This window comes from Podarcis cretensis, assembly GCF_951804945.1.
Source record: "Podarcis cretensis genome assembly, chromosome: 17".
Taxonomy (NCBI): domain Eukaryota; kingdom Metazoa; phylum Chordata; class Lepidosauria; order Squamata; family Lacertidae; genus Podarcis; species Podarcis cretensis.
The window spans coordinates 16,561,993-16,580,949 of record NC_137187.1 but is presented as its reverse complement, the minus strand read 5'-3'; the positions used below and the strand labels follow the sequence as shown (position 1 = coordinate 16,580,949).

General features: G+C 40.8%; 1 protein-coding gene across 11 annotated transcripts in view; it reads right to left on the bottom strand.

Annotated features, from left to right (window-relative positions):
- Positions 1-2,546: 2,546 nt before the first annotated feature.
- Positions 2,547-18,957, bottom strand: part of SHOC1 (shortage in chiasmata 1) — a 46,362-nt gene continuing 29,951 nt past the window's right edge. For 9 of the 11 annotated variants that reach the window (XM_079959115.1, XM_079959114.1, XM_079959118.1 and 6 more), the window contains 12 exons: positions 17,339-17,523; positions 16,858-16,930; positions 15,364-15,433; positions 15,062-15,246; positions 14,219-14,336; positions 13,296-13,407; positions 11,974-12,095; positions 10,713-10,806; positions 8,900-9,031; positions 7,383-7,532; positions 4,413-5,352; positions 2,547-2,891 (listed from right to left, as the gene is read on the bottom strand). In XM_079959115.1, the coding sequence (XP_079815241.1) occupies positions 2,788-2,891; positions 4,413-5,352; positions 7,383-7,532; positions 8,900-9,031; positions 10,713-10,806; positions 11,974-12,095; positions 13,296-13,407; positions 14,219-14,336; positions 15,062-15,246; positions 15,364-15,433; positions 16,858-16,930; positions 17,339-17,523 (2,285 nt within the window). In that variant the 3' untranslated portion in view covers positions 2,547-2,787. The remainder of the gene's footprint in view (positions 2,892-4,412; positions 5,353-7,382; positions 7,533-8,899; positions 9,032-10,712; positions 10,807-11,973; positions 12,096-13,295; positions 13,408-14,218; positions 14,337-15,061; positions 15,247-15,363; positions 15,434-16,857; positions 16,931-17,338; positions 17,524-18,957) is intronic. The other 2 variants (XM_079959117.1, XM_079959116.1) reach the window with 2 other exon arrangements.

Here is an 18,957-nt window from a genome sequence, read left to right as displayed (position 1 = left end):
TAAAAAATTATTCAGCTTCAAAGTGGAACAATTTAATCATAAAATCCAATTCTTTCTTATCCTAATGGTGTCAGCAAATGACTATTTGCAAGTGGCCTGCTTTATCCTATTCATGGTAATTAATGCAGTAATAATTCCTAATATGCATGCAGAAGAGAAAGAAAACAAGGCCCTTCCGAAGGTGATATTCCTTTTGATTTCCAGTATCGGTCAATCATCTGAAAGCATTCCATGCCAACAGCCGAGTTTGGATTTTTGTACCATGTGCGTGGTCACACAACAATATTTCAGTGAGACCTGTACAAGAGAATTTCCCAGTAGTTGTCCCTGGTCAGACCTGTTTCTGCAACCCTTCAAGTCATCCAAAACTGGTCACCCGAGATAGCTGCCTTACATTGCTTTGGCCTGCAAGGCCGTTTTTCTCAAACCACGCCTACCTGCCCTGCATCTGATGTGATTTCAGGTGGGATGCAAGTAAAGGTGTGGTCAGATGATTGGGGCTAAGAGACAGCACTTTTGAAATGTGTTTCCACTTGGAAACTTCAAATGCACTGTTGCCAACCTGCTACCCTTGGCCCACAGGGCTGGTGGAGATAAGGATTTGGTCCACCAGGCTGAAAAAAAATTCCTACCTATGATTTACAGGGATGAAAAAAGTGGAAGGCAGTTCCACTTGGTGAGGAAAGGAAGACAACCTCAGAAAATACTAGGAAACGGTTTGAGTCACAGCATTCCTTCATAATATGTTTAAGATAAAAAACCCTTATGGGCATCTAAAATCTCTCAAAAAACTATTTTTGTTTTCTCCTCACACATGACATTCTCTTTTTCCCTGTATTTCAAATAAAGAAGTACTAATTATGTGGATTTAAAAACATTGCTGAATTATAACATTGTTGCAATTCAAACAGGAGAGAAAGCCAGTTTTTGTTTTGTGGTTCCTTTTGGAAAGTAAGTTGCAGGATCTGTTTAGAGGATGAGTCAAAATGAGAAACTTAAAAAATCTCTGAAAATGCTTGTCATTTTTTAAAAATGTACCAACCCCTAAGCTGTTTTTTATATCAATATTTTAAACCTTTCCCCCCTTCATGTACTTTTTATAGGTTTGGACTACAATTCTGATATGTGCATAATAAGGGTGAACTCGAGGAAAAGGAGCAGGAATGTTTCTTAAACTGCGAAATTAAGAAAGCTGAAACATATTCCCACCCTGTGGCTGGTTATGATTATATTTGGTATCTCTTAACTCTGAAATAGCAAATTCCTGAGATCAGCAGAAGAACCCTGCCAAATCTGTGGGAATGGAAAATTTGCTGTTCAGAGACCACAAAAATGGACCCAAAATAGTGACGGCTCCAGGCTTGTGAATATAAGTTGCTATGATTATTTATTACTACAGTGGAACCTCGGGTTGCGGAAGTAATCCATGATGGAGGCACGTCCGCAACCCGCAGCATTCGCATCCTGAAGCACCGCATCTGCGCATGTATGATTTGGCACTTCTGCGCATGCGCAAAGCATGATTTAGCACTTCTGTGCATGCACAAGCGGCAAAACCCAGAAGTAACCCATTCCGGTACTTCTGGGTTTCCCACAGTCCACAACCTGAAAACCCGTAACCTGTAGCAGCCATAACATGAGGTATGACTGTACTTCAATGGCCTTTAAAAGCAATGATCCCTATACTGTAGATCTGTAGGAATATTTTTCAGAGGCTGGATTCAATTACAGTGGTACCTCTGGTTACAAACTTAATTTGTCTGGAGGTCTGTTCTTAACCCAAAACCGCTCTTTAACCTGAGGCGCGCTTTCGCTAATGGGGCCTCCCGCTGCTGCCGCGCCACTGGTGCACGATTTCTGTTCTCATCCTGGGGCAAAGTTCTCAACCCAAGGTACTACTTCCAGGTTAGTAGAGTTTGTAAGCCAAAGTGTTTGTAACCCGAGGTACCACTGTATCTAGTGCTGCTAGCGGAAGCAATGGGACTTTCCCCCTCCCCCCCAAACTGAAATTGGCTCATTTTGGGGGGGGGGGGGCATGAGGACAGGAGAAGTACTAGAACACGGAGAAGAGGGAGGGTCATTCCATCTGGCAAGCTGAAAAGCCTGTACTGTCAGAACAATTGGCACAGTGCCACACTGAATTTCTCCCGAGATATTTGACATATTCTAAGACCATTTATTTATGGCCCAATAAAAAGACTGCCCTGGGCAGGGGTGACAAGCTGGTTTCTCACGACAACCACCACTTTACATCTCCCCTTCAGCCTCAAATAAAGGGAGGAGGTCTACATCAACTGGGAGCCTCCTCTCTCCTCTCGTTCTTCCTGGATGCCTAGAAAGAAAGTGCCCCTTTCCCGTCCAGTCTTGAAATATGGACTTAGCAGCAATCGACTGGTAGCTACGGGTGACAACTTGGTCTGTTGGCCTCAAATCAGGACAACTGCCATTTGTCCCTGACAGATGTTCCAAATTCTGCAGGCAGAGTTGAAAATATAGCCCCCCCCCCTTTCTAGAGATGCTCCAAATGAGTTAAATTATACATCATCTTTATAAGTATGCAGTGCTTTATTTTAATCGTCATACCACATCTTTGTGTAATAATTTTCCAGGCTTATCTAACCTATTTTCTACAATCTCCAAAAAACCCACCCTCAAACAAGCACTACAAGAAAATATTAAAAACTGTTTAAAAGTAAGTATACAATAAATTATAACATTGTTTTAAAACTGCTTAAAGTATATCACATATAAACAGAAGTGTGAAAGGTGAGATAGATTGCATTTCCTTTAAAGGAATTTGAGACGTGTTTGACCATCGCTTCTCCCAGGGTCTTTTTCATAGGTTAGACGTCTTTTTTTCAGCTGTGGTAACTGGGTGCATTTTAAACCTGCTGTAGGGGAAAAAAATGTGTAGAAGTGAGCAATTACCTAGTAGGCATTATGCAGATCTAACTCATTAATCCCATCCAGCAGTAAGAAAAAGTCTGCATGCTTAGGCATTTAAAGGCGTGATCTAGCCAAAATGGAGCACTTTAAGTTCCATTTATTTCAGTTTGAGAGGGTTTAGCTTCTATTTAACTCCCATTGGATTAATTAAAGTGCTTACTGTTGGCTACATGGTGTCCTGAATTTCTGTCTTAAAAAGGAATTGCTTGCTAAAGCAATGGTGTGTAACAGCTTAAAATGGAGACAAGGTTACAACATTGAAATGGCATCTTGGATTGTGTAATTATGGGCTTTAACACCATACTATTCATTTCTTTAAGTTATTTCTCTTCCTTTACAAAGCTCAGAGCTGCTTACATGGACTCCCACGTCTGCTAATTTTCAACAATGGTGCAGCATTCGAGTGTTTCTAAGGCATTAACTGATATATTCCTTTGTAAATAAAAGTTTTTAACCAGATTTATTAACGTGTTCAGCTGCACAGATTCAACATTATTAAGGGGGAAATGTTTAAAATGAAGCTTACAGCCTCACATGTGGAAGCATGCATCAAAAGGAAACATGTTAAGATTAATATGCCCAGAGAAGCAAGGAAACAGTGAAGCACAGTAAGAATGTCAGACTGGCTGAATCCTTAAAGGCTTTGTCATAAGAGACTATTTTCCATGGTTAAACACCTAATTAATGTCTGGTCATTCCACAGATCTCAATTTTTTAAAAAGAAATGTGAATTATAATTGAGCATTTCAACACTCAAGAAAGCAGTAGATTTAGGTAGAAAATAAGTATAAAAAGACAGTACAGTGGTACCTCAGGTTAAGTACTTAATTCGTTCCGGAGGTCCGTTCTTAACCTGAAACTGGTCTTAACCTGAAGACCACTTTAGCTAATGGGGCCTCCCACTGCCGCCACGCCACCGCAGCACAATTTCTGTTCTCATCCTGAAGCAAAGTTCTTAACCCGAGGTACTATTTCTGGGTTAGCGGAGTCTGTAACCTGAAGTGTATGTAACCCGAGGTACCCGAGGTACTCAGATCTCAACTTTAATCCACGAGGGCCAGTTGAAAGCATTGTTTACAACTCTCTCATAATCACCCTAATTTCCCTAAGGTTCAACAATATGAGCAACACCACAGATTTCAATTAACTTTTCCTCTGTTCAGAGGAAGCTTCCTTTAATGAAAGCCTGAAGCAGTAAACTGAGAGCTGGCCCTAAAGCATCAACACAACAGAATCAAACACATTCAGGTTAAGAGTTAAGACTAGGTCCAGCATTTCATTCTGTAGGAATGGCCAAATATCCCATTAAACAAAAGGACTGCTCATGGTTCTGAGAAAATTTCCGTAATTTTGAGCAATAGCAGGTGAAAGGGCATGGAGCTGTAAGAAAAAAAAGTAAGGAAAAGCTATTTTTCACTTAATCAGAAAAGAGTGGCAGGAAAGAGTGCTTTATGGTTTTACTCTACCTGCTGAAACGCATTCTCTTGGATTAGATGATAACACATTGGGATTTTTCTTTCTTGTGTACTCTCCTGTTATTGGAAAGTCCAAATTAAAGAATCTATCTGGACTAGATAATTCTTTGCTGAAACTTGAATCATGGGGAGATGAATCCATTGCTAGCACGGATGACTGGTTACCCCAAAACATCTCCTCAAACTGAAATTTTTGACCACTATATCCTGTCACATCAAGTTCTCCTAGAAAACTCTGATAGTTCTGCTGGATTGGACAATCTTCTCTGCTAGAGACAAGATGCCAAGAAGATTTGGAATCCTTGCTAGATTCACATGGCTTTACAAGTGGCTGCTTTTTCACCTCCAGTACATTTTCAATATCTTGATGAGCAAGCATTTGGCCTGCAGCTTTTGAACGGTACATTCTGTTTTGCGTGATATTTTCAAGATACATATTTGTTCCACCCAGGTTGTACACTAAATATGGCATTGTAGCTTCAAAGTTAATATGGGGACGTCCTTTCAGATAATCTGGTGGTAGCAGTGATGAAGTTGTTCTTTTTTCCACTTCCATTTTTTTTGCAAACTGGATGTACTGTTGCCGCTCTATGCCTGTATTATCCTGAAAGAAACAAACTTTTTCCTGGTATGGTACTGAAGGTGCTATTAAGCTGCTGTGCTTTCCACCTGATTTCAGAGGAGTATAGGACTCATTTTGGTAGTAAACTGGGAAACAATTTTTGCTGTTCTGTACTTCACCATAGTTTCCAAAATATTCAGTAAAGGGACTGTGTCCTTGAAAGCCAGATAACACCGCCTTGTAAAAGGGAATTTCAGAGCAAGAGCTGATAGTGCCCTTTATGTTTTTTTGAAGTGACACAGTTTCTTCTGGAAGTTTTGGCTCTGCTGGAGGGTTCAAGATGTACAGTGATGTGATGTCACTAAAGTGCTGGAATGGAAGAAGCAGATTCAAGTCTACACCACTAGAAAGACATGAAGCTTTTATCGCCACAGCTTTTTCAACTATTAAGTGATAGGGAATACACCAATCTGAATGTGCATAAAAATGACATCAACATCCAAACCTTAAAGGGGAAACTGAATTCATATGAAGATTTAATGCTATAGTTCAAGTATAAAATTCTATTGGCTATCAAATCAAGACTTAGGATGGCATTTTGAACACAGTTCTGGTGTATTAGAACATCTTAAGGTGGTATAAGCAGGATTTCATCTTGAAATATCCACTAACATTAGGGTGGCAGCTGTCTGGCAAATGCAACGCAGCATTACCGCATTAAACATTTACACATGAGAAAAAGAGCAAGACAATTGCAGGATTCCTAAAACTATGGCCTAAAACGGTATAGTTTTGGTATAGTTGCCACAGGATAAATCACTGCTTGCATCTGTAATGGCAACATCTCATTGTGGTATAGTTGCCACTGGGAAGTCACAGCTGAAGACCCACACTGTAATGGCAACATCCATAACCCAGTAAAAAGGATGTAGTAAATGAGGTACATCAGGGCTACCAATACAGGTGGGGGAGATGTCTTGTTAACAATATTAACAAGAAATTACAAACATTACTATTGTGGCCTAATTATGCTGTGGCAATTTTTTCAGTGGCAACCAAACTATGGGAACAACACAGAATTAGGTTTATATCAGTGCATGTCTACACTTTTGATATGGAACCTTTTATAAATGGGTTTGCAAGGGGCTGGGTTGGGCCAAGACATCTTGGCTCCTGAGGTGAATCACAAAACAGTGTCTCGCTGCTGCCAGTGAAGAAGGGGTGAGTGAAGATCTACATTGGAAATTGTGTGTGTGTGTGTGTGTGTGTGTGTGTGTGTGTGTGTGTGTGTGTGTTTCAGATCAACCTTACCTGATGGCTGAAGTGGGAATCACAGGGGCAGGAGAAGAAGCCCGCTCATGCTGGGTAGGTGCGGACTCAAGAGACCCCCAGAGGACAGCCCTCACCATTTCCTTCCTAGAGTCAAAGGAGACTGAGGGGCCGCTATAGAGGCAGCATTCAGAGGGGGCCTGCCAAAAAGGCAAACGATCCGGCCTCCAAAGAGTGTGCAGCAGCCACCGCCAATACATTTATTGGAGTCTGGATCTGCTGCCCCTGTGGATCTTGCCACTTGAGGCAGTCACCTCACCTTGCCTCATGGGTGGGCCGGCCCTGGCAAGGGATATGCAGCATTCGCAGAACAGTCTTGGCCAATTTACTTTAAATCGCAGGTTTCTGCAGATGGCTTGCATTATAGATACACATATAATATGGATCAAGTTGTAAAAAAATAAATCCAATGTCAGGAATTTTTCTTGTCACCCTTCTGTTTCAAAATTATATAGGCGGCAACCGTTTTGCACAAGGGTTGCATTTCTGGGCCCTGTGTGTGTCAGCAGTGAGTGCATAAACCTGTTCTACCACACCCCCATTCCTCCCTCTTCCATATCCAAAAGGACCCACACAGTGGTTGTGCATCAATTGGACACAATGGCATAGCGGGGGGAGGGGCATGGGGGCATGGCCCCAGGTGCAAAATTTTAAGGGGACCATCCAGGCATCCACACACAGGCGCCAGCTTCCATGAGGATCCTTGCCCTACCTTGTTGAAGGCAGAAGAGCAGCTCAGGCCCAAAATGAGCCAGCACTAATGGAGGGAGGAGGGTAAGGGGTAACTCCAGTGCAGCCTGGCCTAGCACTCCTCTCTGTGGGTATTAGGGGGATTCGCCTGCCAAGGGTCATGTTGGCCAGCCAGGCTCCCACCTGCATGGGCAGGCAGTACAGTGCAGTGTGGCCCCGCTTGACTCAGGTGAGGCACCCTGGTGGTGTCAGTGGCTTGCTTGCCCTGGGCGCTGCAACCCATGCTATGCCACTGATTGGACACACCTAAAGTACTGGATTCTTGCATAAACACAGTCACACACGGTACACAGGAGATGCTGGTGCCCTGAATATCTGACCTTCAGAACTTTTTCAGGCACTTCAGGCAGAAGCGCATGAAGCTGGTCAAAAGTTGCTGACAGAAGCCACTCCAGTGAAGAGCTTTTCTTTAACATGACTTGAGCCACTAGAGGATTCATGCATGGAAATGTAAACAAGGATTTCTCTTCCTGAGGGGAAAAACCAGAATTAACTTTGTTATGTTTTCAAGGACAGTTGCAAGTGATGTTTGCTTTGTTTTGAGTTCAAAGGTAATAGCTTATGAGTTCGCTAACTGATTGCTGCAAAGTAGGATAAAAGAGGTTTCCTGGGGCCAGAATGCCTACAAATGTACCTTAATGGTTAGCGGGCCAAGTTGGCAGGCACATCTGCTGTTAGAGAGGCTACAAGTAAAAAGATAGCTGAAGACGCCTCTGGAAGGCAAGAACCATTTTGGCAAAGGCAATCCTTTTTATTTTCCACTGCTCAAGCTGATGTTACCTACCTTTGTGAGTGGAAATAAGCAAAGACTGGGCTTTTGAATGGAACAAAGAAAGAAGCAAAGGGCTAATTTTTAGAAAGTGTCTTTTGAAAACTGCCTTTCTGGGAATTCGATGTAGGGCAGCAGAGTTTACCATTTGTAGGAGTTAAACTGCACCTCCACCTATGCCCAAAATAATATAAATTCAAATATTACAAAATATTTTAAGTCCCTCCACTTAGAAGGAAACCAAAATCCAGATGCATGCTGAGCTCCTGGAACTTCTCACCACTCAGGAAACTGGGGCAAGCATAACAATATTATAATTAAACCAGTTTCCAGGAAGCTGGCATTGTGAAAGAGACATTATAAATTACAATTTCAACAAGGCATTAAAAACAGCTTGTTCCCTTTCTGCTCTGCCTGCATCTGCCATGTTGAAAGCAACAGTAATGAAAGAGGATGAATCAGATTCATTTGCCATGCGAAATCAGAGTGTGCCAGTGCCTCCAGCCATGTTTTCCTGGAGTGTCCACCAAGATCAGGTAAGGCAGGGAACATCTCAGTCTGGTCACTTCTCTCATTTATGTGTGTTTTGCTTCAGGATTTTCCTTCCAGAAAGTAATTACATCATTATATAAAACATACATTTATTTACGAATAGGATGGCTTTTAGCCAGCCAGCAGCATACAGCGATTCATTCCTTTCTTTCATAAGAGATGGGCAGATTGCATTTTTCCATCTGGAAGACCCACTAGCAAGGAAGGACCGCAGCCTACCATGTTAAGTGGGTTGCAGTCCTTATCCTCTGGAAGATCCGTTCATGTGCAACAGCTGCATTTGAATAGTGTTTCCTGCTATTGTAGCCTACACACATTAAGGATAAAAGAAATGCAATGGAACAGGAACTGCTTGTCCCTTGTAAGGAGAGAAGAGAACTGGTGGCTTTCCAGCTGCTGCTTCCATCAGCCCCAGCCAACATTGCCAATGGTCAGGGATGATGGGAGGCTGGGAGGTTGTACTTCAGCAACATTTGGGAGGGCCACAGGTTCCCTATTTGTTTAAGAGAAACACACCTCTGACGGCAAGACAGAAAGCCAGGATTTGTCTAGCCATTCCTGAGGATGTCTTTGAGAAGTCATCAGAATGTGGTCAGCAATCTGACGAACCAAAAGGGCTGTCTCTTCAACTCCTGGTGTAAGAACCACCTAAAATGTTGTTATACATTCAGAACAGAGATTACATAAAATGGAACAAAACAACAAGAATCCTTGGCAATTTAATGCCCAGGTTGATGCTGCATGTTAACAATCTCAGCCTAGACACAACATTAAGATAATCAAGGCCTCAGTTACCAATTTTCCAGTAAGCTCTATATGCGGTTAAAAAATTCTACTCCAGCTATTTTGGGCAACAGCCTGAACTAAGAATTTACATTTGCTTTCATTTATTTTCCAAGCAGAACATCAGGAGCTTAATCAGGATTTAAAAAGTTGAAGAAAAACCTAGAGAATTTACATTAATAATGGATTGCTTAATTGTGATAACTGAGCTTGCTGACCTCTAGTGGTAACATGGCATTAGGTACTTCTGTTCAGACCACAGTGTTTTTTCCTACTGTCACATGCCAGAATTATTTGAAACTTATCATGTGCCAGCTACAATGGACAGAGCCTGGGCAGTGCAAACAAGCAATACTTGTGACAATAGATAGCAGAAGCTTGTGTGATATAAATTTGCCACAAGATTTCTCAGTACAGTGATTTTAGAATACTGGCCGTGGCAGATGGTTGACAGGGCAATTTTTCTCCTCCTCCTCCTCCTCCTCCTTCTTTTTCTCCTCCTCCCCCCGCACTCAGGAAATGGGCGAGCTTTGGCTCCTGCCCCAACTCCAAAATGCCCTATTTGGGGACCTTACATAGACTGCTACTGGTAGGAAAGCACAAACAGAAGTGTGCACATCACTGCCCTTTCATCAAGTACGTCAGTGGAAGAACCCAGCAGACCAAGGCAGGAGGTCAGCTCTGCTACATTCTAACTCCCACCAGCAGAATGGAGCAGGGCTTAGAATTGCCCTGTACCTTAACTTATTGAGTGAGTATACCTTTGGATTCCATCTGCGCCTTCTTCCTGCACTTCTGCTTGTGTTTTGTAGCACACATTTGGGAATGTAGGGTATGTCACAAGAAAATTCAATCTGCACTGGTGCCAACTGGCTATGTAAAAAAGGGAGAAATCCAGCACTCCAGGAATCAGGTACTCTCATTCTAAGCCTTCAGCCCCGCAAATGAGAACTGAATTATTGGGGCAGGGGAAGCCAAGTGATGACATAAGAAACACAGCTTTATACAGACTCCATTGAAAACTGTGGCCACGTTCATTTGCAACACAAAGCTATAGTTTGTCTTAACTATAGTTTGTTTAACAAAGCAGGGTCAATATTTGGAGTCTTGTTTCACCTAGTGTTGGTTTCTGTTTGCTAATCACTTTTGCCACATTTCTCTCTAGACGGGTGAGCATCTTGAGGCAGGGCACCAACACTAACCAGGATTATGCTTGCATAGTGAGTTTAGATGCAACAAGAAACCATGATTGGCACAAGCTACAATTCATAAGCCAACTTCAAACAGTGGTTTTATATTCCAATTTGTTGATCACTAGCAAGTCATAGTTCATTGGTGAGGATAGGTTTGGGTGTGCAAACAGACCTTATCTTAGCATTTCATGCAAACCAAGTTACTATCAGATCCCACACATCCTTTGAGATTCCTTTACAGCAGATATTAAAATCTAACCAATTTCCTATCTTTTCTCTGTGCATGAAGGACCAAATATTCTGCTAATAGAGTTTCATCAGCAACATTAACGAATATATTTTACGAAAACTACCTTTACGTCAAAGTCTTCCGACTTCTGTGCAAATGACACCAAGGCTCCATAAATCAAGGTTAGGTGATGCAGAGTCTTTCCAGCTAGGCTATACCTAAATAAAGTAGTATTTCATTACTCTTAATCAATATTTGTGTTCAAAATCTATGAAATATTGAACATTAAGTTACCTGAACTTCAGTAGGTCAATTCCCAGTAAAACTTAGTTGGATCTCATCCACGAGAATCAAAGCAAGATATCTCAGAATGGGTAGCATTCATACAACCCAGACTTCTCTCCATAACCTCACAAGGAAAGAGCATTTAAGGTAGCTATTTCTGTCTGATCTGAAGAAAGTCAGACTGCACCAGGAAAGTGAATGTGGATGCAGAAATGACCCTGTTCTCTTGTAAATAATTAGTGAGGAATAACATCTTTATAATGACTGGCTAGGCTGCAACATTTTTAAGAGGCCTGCACTTCTTAACGTGCTGCTATCCAGCTCCCGAACAGCAGCAGTCAAAACATTTTTGTTAAGGCATGTGCAGCAATCAGACCCGTAATCAACAATTTTGTGGTGAGGGCAACTGAGGATACACAGAACTGGGATAAATAACTTAACCATAACATAGTTAAATATATTTAAGGTTATTCCGTTGTATGAGATATTAATAAAATAAACATTTTAGAGTAAGTGTCTAGTGTTTGCTATATCAAAGTGTTTGCAGTCATTTGCCAGAATGCTGGAAGGTAGGAACAGGTATGTTTTAAACAGGTAAACTACAGTTTCCATACTGAACATTCAGGGGAAAGGTCTAGAGCAGGGATGTCCAACTCCTAAGAGACTGTGATCTACTCATGGGATGGGGGGACTGGCAGTGATCTACCCCTTTTGGGGAAGGTTCAGGTCAAAGTTCTTGAGCTTTTTATAGGGAGGACAATTCCATTTTGGAGGGGTTCAGATCAAAGAGCTTTTTTTAGGGAGGAGAGCCCCGTTATTAAGAGCAAAATGTAAGACGAGTAAAAACTCCGTCTTCCATTCCAGCAGTTATGTGAAAATGGAGGGATGGGGAGCGGCCGGATGCTCTTAGGCCAACGCAAAGGAAAAGGAGCTGATTTACCTGTTGGACATCCCCTGGTCTAGAGGATCTCCTCCATTACTGCTACAGCCTTGGCAGAAATATTGCAAATTTGAGCTTTCACTTTGAGCTTTCATCTTAAAAAAAGATGGCATTCTTCTAAACCTCATGGACTAGGGTCAAACAAAAGATATGAACTTACTCTGAATTTAATCTTTCTTGGGAGTAGAAAATAATCCAACAGGCGCTGTACTGGAGTGACAGCACCACAAGTCTTAACACAATACTATCAGAAGATTTTTCATAACCAAGTTCTTCCATGTTCTGCAACAAAATAAGTATAAAGCAAGGAGCTGATTGTATATGCAAGACTATAGCTATCATCGAAAATGGTTGAAGCACGGGATTTCACTCCTAATTTGGAAAGTGAGTTTCACTTTCTATAAAACAGGGATAATTAAGCTAACGTGTGTTTTGAGATTCATATTACAGATGCCTATTAAATCGTAGCAGAATCAGTGAGTGTGCCTTAAATGTTTAAAATGTCACGAATCTCTTAAACTCTGCAACTAATTCATGCAGGATTAAAATGTGGATTAGAAGAAAAAAAGAACTACCAATATTTTTGCTTCCACCTATTAGAGTATTACCATATTTTTCCGTGTATAAGACAATGGGTTTTTTTTCTTTAAAAAATTAGGCAGAAATTGGGGGTCATCTTATACATGGATAACTAAACAACTCAAGGGTAAGCTCCCCCTAGAAAAGCTCAACAACTCAAGAAATACTTATTTCTTAATTTTGGGTTCAAAAAAATAGGGGTCGGCTTATACATGGGAATATCTTATACTTATTACCCCTCCGTTTATCTGAGGGTTGTAATTTTACAGGCTCAAAAATCTGCTTGACAACCTTCATTAATTCACTTTATAAAGTTTATGCCTTGAGTACCAATCACCCACTTGATCTAAAGCTGTGTTTCTGTACTCGCTTAATTGGCAGACCAGAGTGAGAACTTCTGTGCTCAAGTCCGCCAACCAGGCTCCACCCCCTTTGCAGCCCATGATTGGGCAATTTAAACTTTAGCCTTGGTGGGCTATTCTGCCCTGTAATGTGGCCAGTGAGGGATTTTACAACTGTCGGCCGCTGGGATGTGATTCCTTGCTACGTGGGAAATGGAGGACAACCTGTGAGGGGCTGCCAACACTGACAACCCAGAGCAGGGTATCTGGCCATCTCTGGACTCACTTATCCAGCAGCAATTTTCACTGACTCAATAAGGTTCACTTCTGAGTAGATATGCACAGGATCATAGAGCAAAATACACGATATATATATAGTAGGTATACAACAGAACAATCCCCCCTTGGCTAACAGATTATCAAGATTTACGTATTATTTGACATATTCTCATGTTAACTTATTACTAAGCTGTGAAACATCTTAGACTCCTTCAGTGTCCAGGACAGCATAAAACTATGCATATACGCAAGGGAAAAATCTTTAACTGCCACATATTTTTACCTGAATAACGATAGCAGTGCATTCATCTACAGTCATCACGATGTAACGGTCCGTGCTTCCAAAGAATTGTAATGCCTCACAGCACTTCCTCTCAATAAATGTAATATTGTACCTGTACAGATTAGTCCCTGTTAGTAGACCAGCTGTGTACATTTCAGTAACCCAACTGAAATACTTAAAATTGTGCTCTTCCTGCACTGAATGTCCCAGCATTATTTCTCATGGTAGTCTTCCTTTGCCCATGTCATCTGGCCCTGCTAAGTTCTAAGAGGACTTTCCTCGCCTCTCATGCACCCCACACCTCTGCCAGTTCATTGCCTGCTACTGAATTACCTGACAAAAGGCTAGGGCATACAACCCCCCACCCCACCCCAACTGGAAGAAATTATATTTTGCTTGTATTTTAATGGCGTGCGGGGGGGGGGGGGCTAATTCATACTTCCAAAAACAATATGCAAGCCAGACAACAGCCATCATCTGAAATTCACATTTGCCATATTTTGCAATACAACCAACCTACGTGCTGCATATATTAAGGGGAAATGTGAATAAAAACACATATATTAGTGAAAATAACATACAAAAATGCATTATATTATTAGTAACTGCTTGCAAAAATGTGTATATTAGTGAAAAAATCGATAGGAAAATGTGCTTATTAGGATAAATTTGCACCCAAACGCTGGCAATGTTTTAAAATGCAAATTGCTGAGGAATTGTGGAAAAGTGAATTTAGTCTTGGAAAAATGAAAAGCTGTGAGAAACCTAAACTGACAGATTCCTTCATCCTCAACTGGCCACATTTAATTGAGAAATAGGTTGCAACTGATTATTAACATTCAATCCTTAGAGAACAGGCTGAGGAGGAATTGCAAGCTATGACAATGGAAACACAAAGAGAATACAAGATGCTCACTACTTACTTGGACTCCAGTAACTGAAGAATTTCTGGGGTATTGAGAAGGCCCTCAGATGTCAGAAAAACATATGGAATTGGCAGTTCCAGGAGGACACACCCAAAATTATCTGGAGAAACCTCTTCTAAAGAATATTATTAGTATTATTGTTATTAAGATATCTATACCACCTTCCATCCAAAGGTCTCAGTGCAGTTCATAAAAACACAAGATAAAAGCACAATTGAGTAGTTAAAATAGAAAACAACAACCCCCCTCCCACAAACACATTTAAAATGCTTTAGAATATTAATCAGCCAAAGCCCTGGTTGAAGAGGAGCGTTATTGCCTTGCACCTAAAGATATATAATGGAGACACTATAGATATGCACATACTCATGCTGCTTTTAAGTGAACTGTGAGTCAAGCAGTCCTGGAATAAAATCTCCTGATTTTAGGCAAACTACAGTCTTTCACCTTCAGCTACCAATCTGTACTATGAATACTGACATACTTTACAAGGTTGCTGTAAGGATTACTGAAATAATGTATAAGGAAAAGATTAAGATTGCTGAATTATATTTTTTAAAAACCCCATTTGACTAGCACAAAGCAATATATTTTTAAAATGCTATATTAACACTATATATTAGTTTTCCCATTAGATCAGAGCACAGCACTAGTTCTTTTCTGCCTTTACAGCTGTATAGCTGGGGAGGAAACCCTGGGCACCATCTGATTTTATGCCACTTTCATTTCCAGGAGTCAATTTTATATAACCATTTGAAAAGATATTTGATCACTTTTTATGAAGCATGCCCAAACCTATTTGACTTTTATCATCTATTTAGTATTTAAACATTCACTTACCGATTCCAAATGTTTCCGGAACAGTGGTTATGAAAGTTATGTAAGAAACATTCAGATTTTTGCAAATATCAAGCCAGCAGGATTTTTCTGAATAATTATACTCCACCACTAATGAAAAATGAGTCCAAGGGAAATCAGGTCCAATGTTCTGATTATATACAACCACACAAGAGGATCTTTCCAAACTGCAAACGAAGCAAAGATGGGGGAGTTTTAGGATGACGACCTTCAGTTACATCCTACAAATCTTTTCTGTAATAATCAAGATCCCAGTCTATTTTCTAATAATGAAGTATACTCACCTACTTATTACATCTTGGCTCTCTAGAAAAGTCCCTCTTTCCTCAGAATCTAAATACACAATTTTCAAGCCTGTTGGAAGACAGAGCTACAAGTTAGTGACTCAAGTTAAAAGGTTCATTTGAAGCTGTGGAAATTGTCATACGGCCAATAATAACCAATAATAACATTTGTCAGGTTCCATCAGACAAGAGAGTGTGAAAAATACCAGCATATAGTAATGATATTTACTTTATCTTTAATATTTATATAAATGTGCTGGGAAGTTTTCTGTTCTTTTTACATTTTGTGCACCAAGTTATTATCAATCAATCTTTAAAGGGCAACTTCAGATGATCATCTGTTGTCTTAATGAGATATGAATGAGCCTTTGTTTTCCATACATGCAGGTGTCTCTATCTTGTCCAAAAGGAAACTAAAACAGAGAACTCATCATTGCTCAGAGAACTGCAGAATATATAATAATATTATAGAAGTTTGAGATTCTGATCCAAGACTTTTGAATTGAAATATGCCTCCTGTGTGAGTGTCTGGAGGCAGTTGGGGGTTGGATGGCGGCTAACAGATTGAGGTTGAATCCTGACAAGACAGAAGTACTGTTTTTGGGGGACAGGAGGCGGGCAGGTGTGGAGGATTCCCTGGTCCTGAATGGGGTAACTGTGCCCCTGAAGGACCAGGTGCGCAGCCTGGGAGTCATTTTGGACTCACAGCTGTCCATGGAGGCACAGGTTAAATCCGTGTCCAGGGCAGCTGTGTACCAGCTCCATCTGGTGCGCAGGCTGAGACCCTATCTGCCTGCGGACTGCCTTGCCAGAGTGGTGCATGCTCTGGTTATCTCCCGCTTGGACTACTGCAATGCACTCTACGTGGGGCTACCTTTGAAGGTGACTCGGAAACTACAACTAATCCAGAATGCGGCAGCTAGACTGGTGACTGGGAGCGGTCGCCGAGACCATATAACACCGGTCCTGAAAGACCTACATTGGCTCCCAGTATGTTTCCGAGCACAATTCAAAGTGTTGGTGCTGACCTTTAAAGCCCTAAACGGCCTCGGTCCAATATACCTGAAGGAGCGTCTCCACCCCCATCATTCTGCCCGGATGCTGAGGTCCAGCGCCAAGGGCCTTCTGGCGGTTCCCTCATTGCGAGAAGCAAAGCTACAGGGAACCAGACAGAGGGCCTTCTCGGTAGTGGCCCCCGCCCTGTGGAACGCCCTTCCAGCAGATGTCAAAGCGATAAACAACTACCTGACATTCAGAAGACATCTTAAGGCAGCCCTGTTCAGGGAAGTTTTTAATGTGTGATATTTTACTGTATTTTTGGTTTTTATGGAAGCCGCCCAGAGTGGCTGGGGAGGCCCAGCCACATGGGTGGGGTATAAATAATAAATTATTATTATTATTATTATTATTATTATTATTATTATTATTATGCAAGCAAATATGCAAATATTAGGGTATATACAGTTTCCAAGCAATACGAAAAATAACATTTACCTTGCACTGTACTGATGGTGTTGATTAGTACATCTGTTTCTTCATCAAAACCCATTCTAGTCACAATTACTACCTGGCACATCATAAAAAAAATATAAAATATGCATTTTAAAAACAACAACACAATGATCAGTCTGTATTTGATATTTAAAATATTTGACAATAATTTGAGTGGGAAATATTTTCAGGACTTGAGGATTAATCACAAGAAGCAAGAGTAATTTAGATTAAATGTGAAAGTAGATTAATGGATGTAGAAAAAATAAGAAGCAAGGCTATGCAAAAACTATTATTTGTAGATGCTCAGTCCTAGGTTTTGCTGAGCATACTACCCCTACTCCAAGGGTGGGGAATTATTTCTCCAACACTTTGATAGGTGGGTGAACTTAACTTCCCTGGCAATTCATGCTATGCTAAAAATTCTGTATAATAATTGCAGTCTTGGTTTTCACCAGATATGCCAGCTTTGGATATTATTTACCTTATTCTGATCATCATTCTTATTACTTTGCACCCATTTGGACATTTGATGATGTAGTTCTTTTATCTTGGGATTGACTTCTTGCTTCTGCATGGAAATCTGCACAATCTCCAACAATCTCCAAATATTATCCAGCCTGGAGTCCAGGAAGTCCTTATATCTATCTTTTGCGTTGAACAAATATCCTATTTAAAATTAATTACATCAATCACATGCTTTACAAAATCATCATTAACAACAGTAACAAACTAGTAGTTTGTTTCTTTTTATTGTCCAATACGAAACAATAACAAAGCAACTGTCAAGTTTAACATTAAAACAACAACACCAAAAGAAAAATATATAGCACAGAAACAGCCCTAAGCATAATAAGCATATTTCCTCAAACCATATAAATACTTGATTCATTTGGAGGTGACATACACTGTAATGCTGTAAAAATAAACCAAAAATACAATGTATGCATCTGCCACAGACTTTTAACATTGTTATGGCCCATGATAGTTTTACTGGTAATTTAAAGATAGGCCAATGTCGCCCTTAAAGACTGCATTCTGTAGTGCTGAACCAGCCACCCTCACCCAAATCTTCCAGACTCAACATATATTAACTCTTCCCTTTCAACCTTTAGAAATATTTTGGAGGAGGGAAATGTACCATGCTAGGACAAAATGTAGTACTTCTGTGACGAGTAACAGCCTTAAGTTAATTCAGGCTCTGATGAAATGAATATGATATTGAAATGTATTTAGAAGAAGATACAGGGCTAGCTCTGCAAAGGATATGCTGGGTCCCACCCTCATTAGAACTGGGATGTGGGGCTAATGAAGAAAACCTCAGGGCAAAGTCCCTGAAAGCTTCAGAGCAAAGTCCTAAATTTATTGCCAAAACTTATTGGATACCCAGAGCTTCACCAGGTCTCTAGGTGTTGCAGCGAAGAGGGGACCTCACCTTATAGCTCACCCATCCAATACAGTTCTCAGCAGATTGTCCTTGCTATCTCTGGACAATCTGAAGGAGTGATGCTTTTTCGGGAGATTGAGCGGCTGTAGCCCCCCTTTCCCATTGCCTTTTTTCTCCTACTAGAAGACCTGCTCCCCTAAGTGCTCCTTTCTCTCCGTCCCCATGGTGGCTCCCTTTTATCCCCTCCTGAACAGCAAGCAAAGAGGAGTTGAGCAGTAATTGGCAAGGCAATCACAGTTCCAGGGCACTTCCCAGCTGCTTGTGCCTCCTTGCCGCCAGCTGGATTAGACCACAGATCCATACAAAAGACAAATTCCAGATAGCTAGATTTCTACTCCCAGTAACAGGAAACTAGACTTCCACCACCTATATAATTTTTCCATGATACCATTAATGAACAAATAAAAAATAATTTACATTCAAGACATTTTCACAGCAATTCCCTGCCCCGCCCCCCACAAATATTTACATGTTTAAAAAAGTGAGGAATTGGAACAATAATGAAGAACTGAATTCTCATACAGATCTGTCAACAAAATGATATAAAATATGAATGGATTTTTACAACGTCACTAGTGCCTTAACGATCTACAGTAGTGTTCAGGTATTTTCATGCTGTGTTTTATTAAAATTACAAAGGATTATTATTATTATTT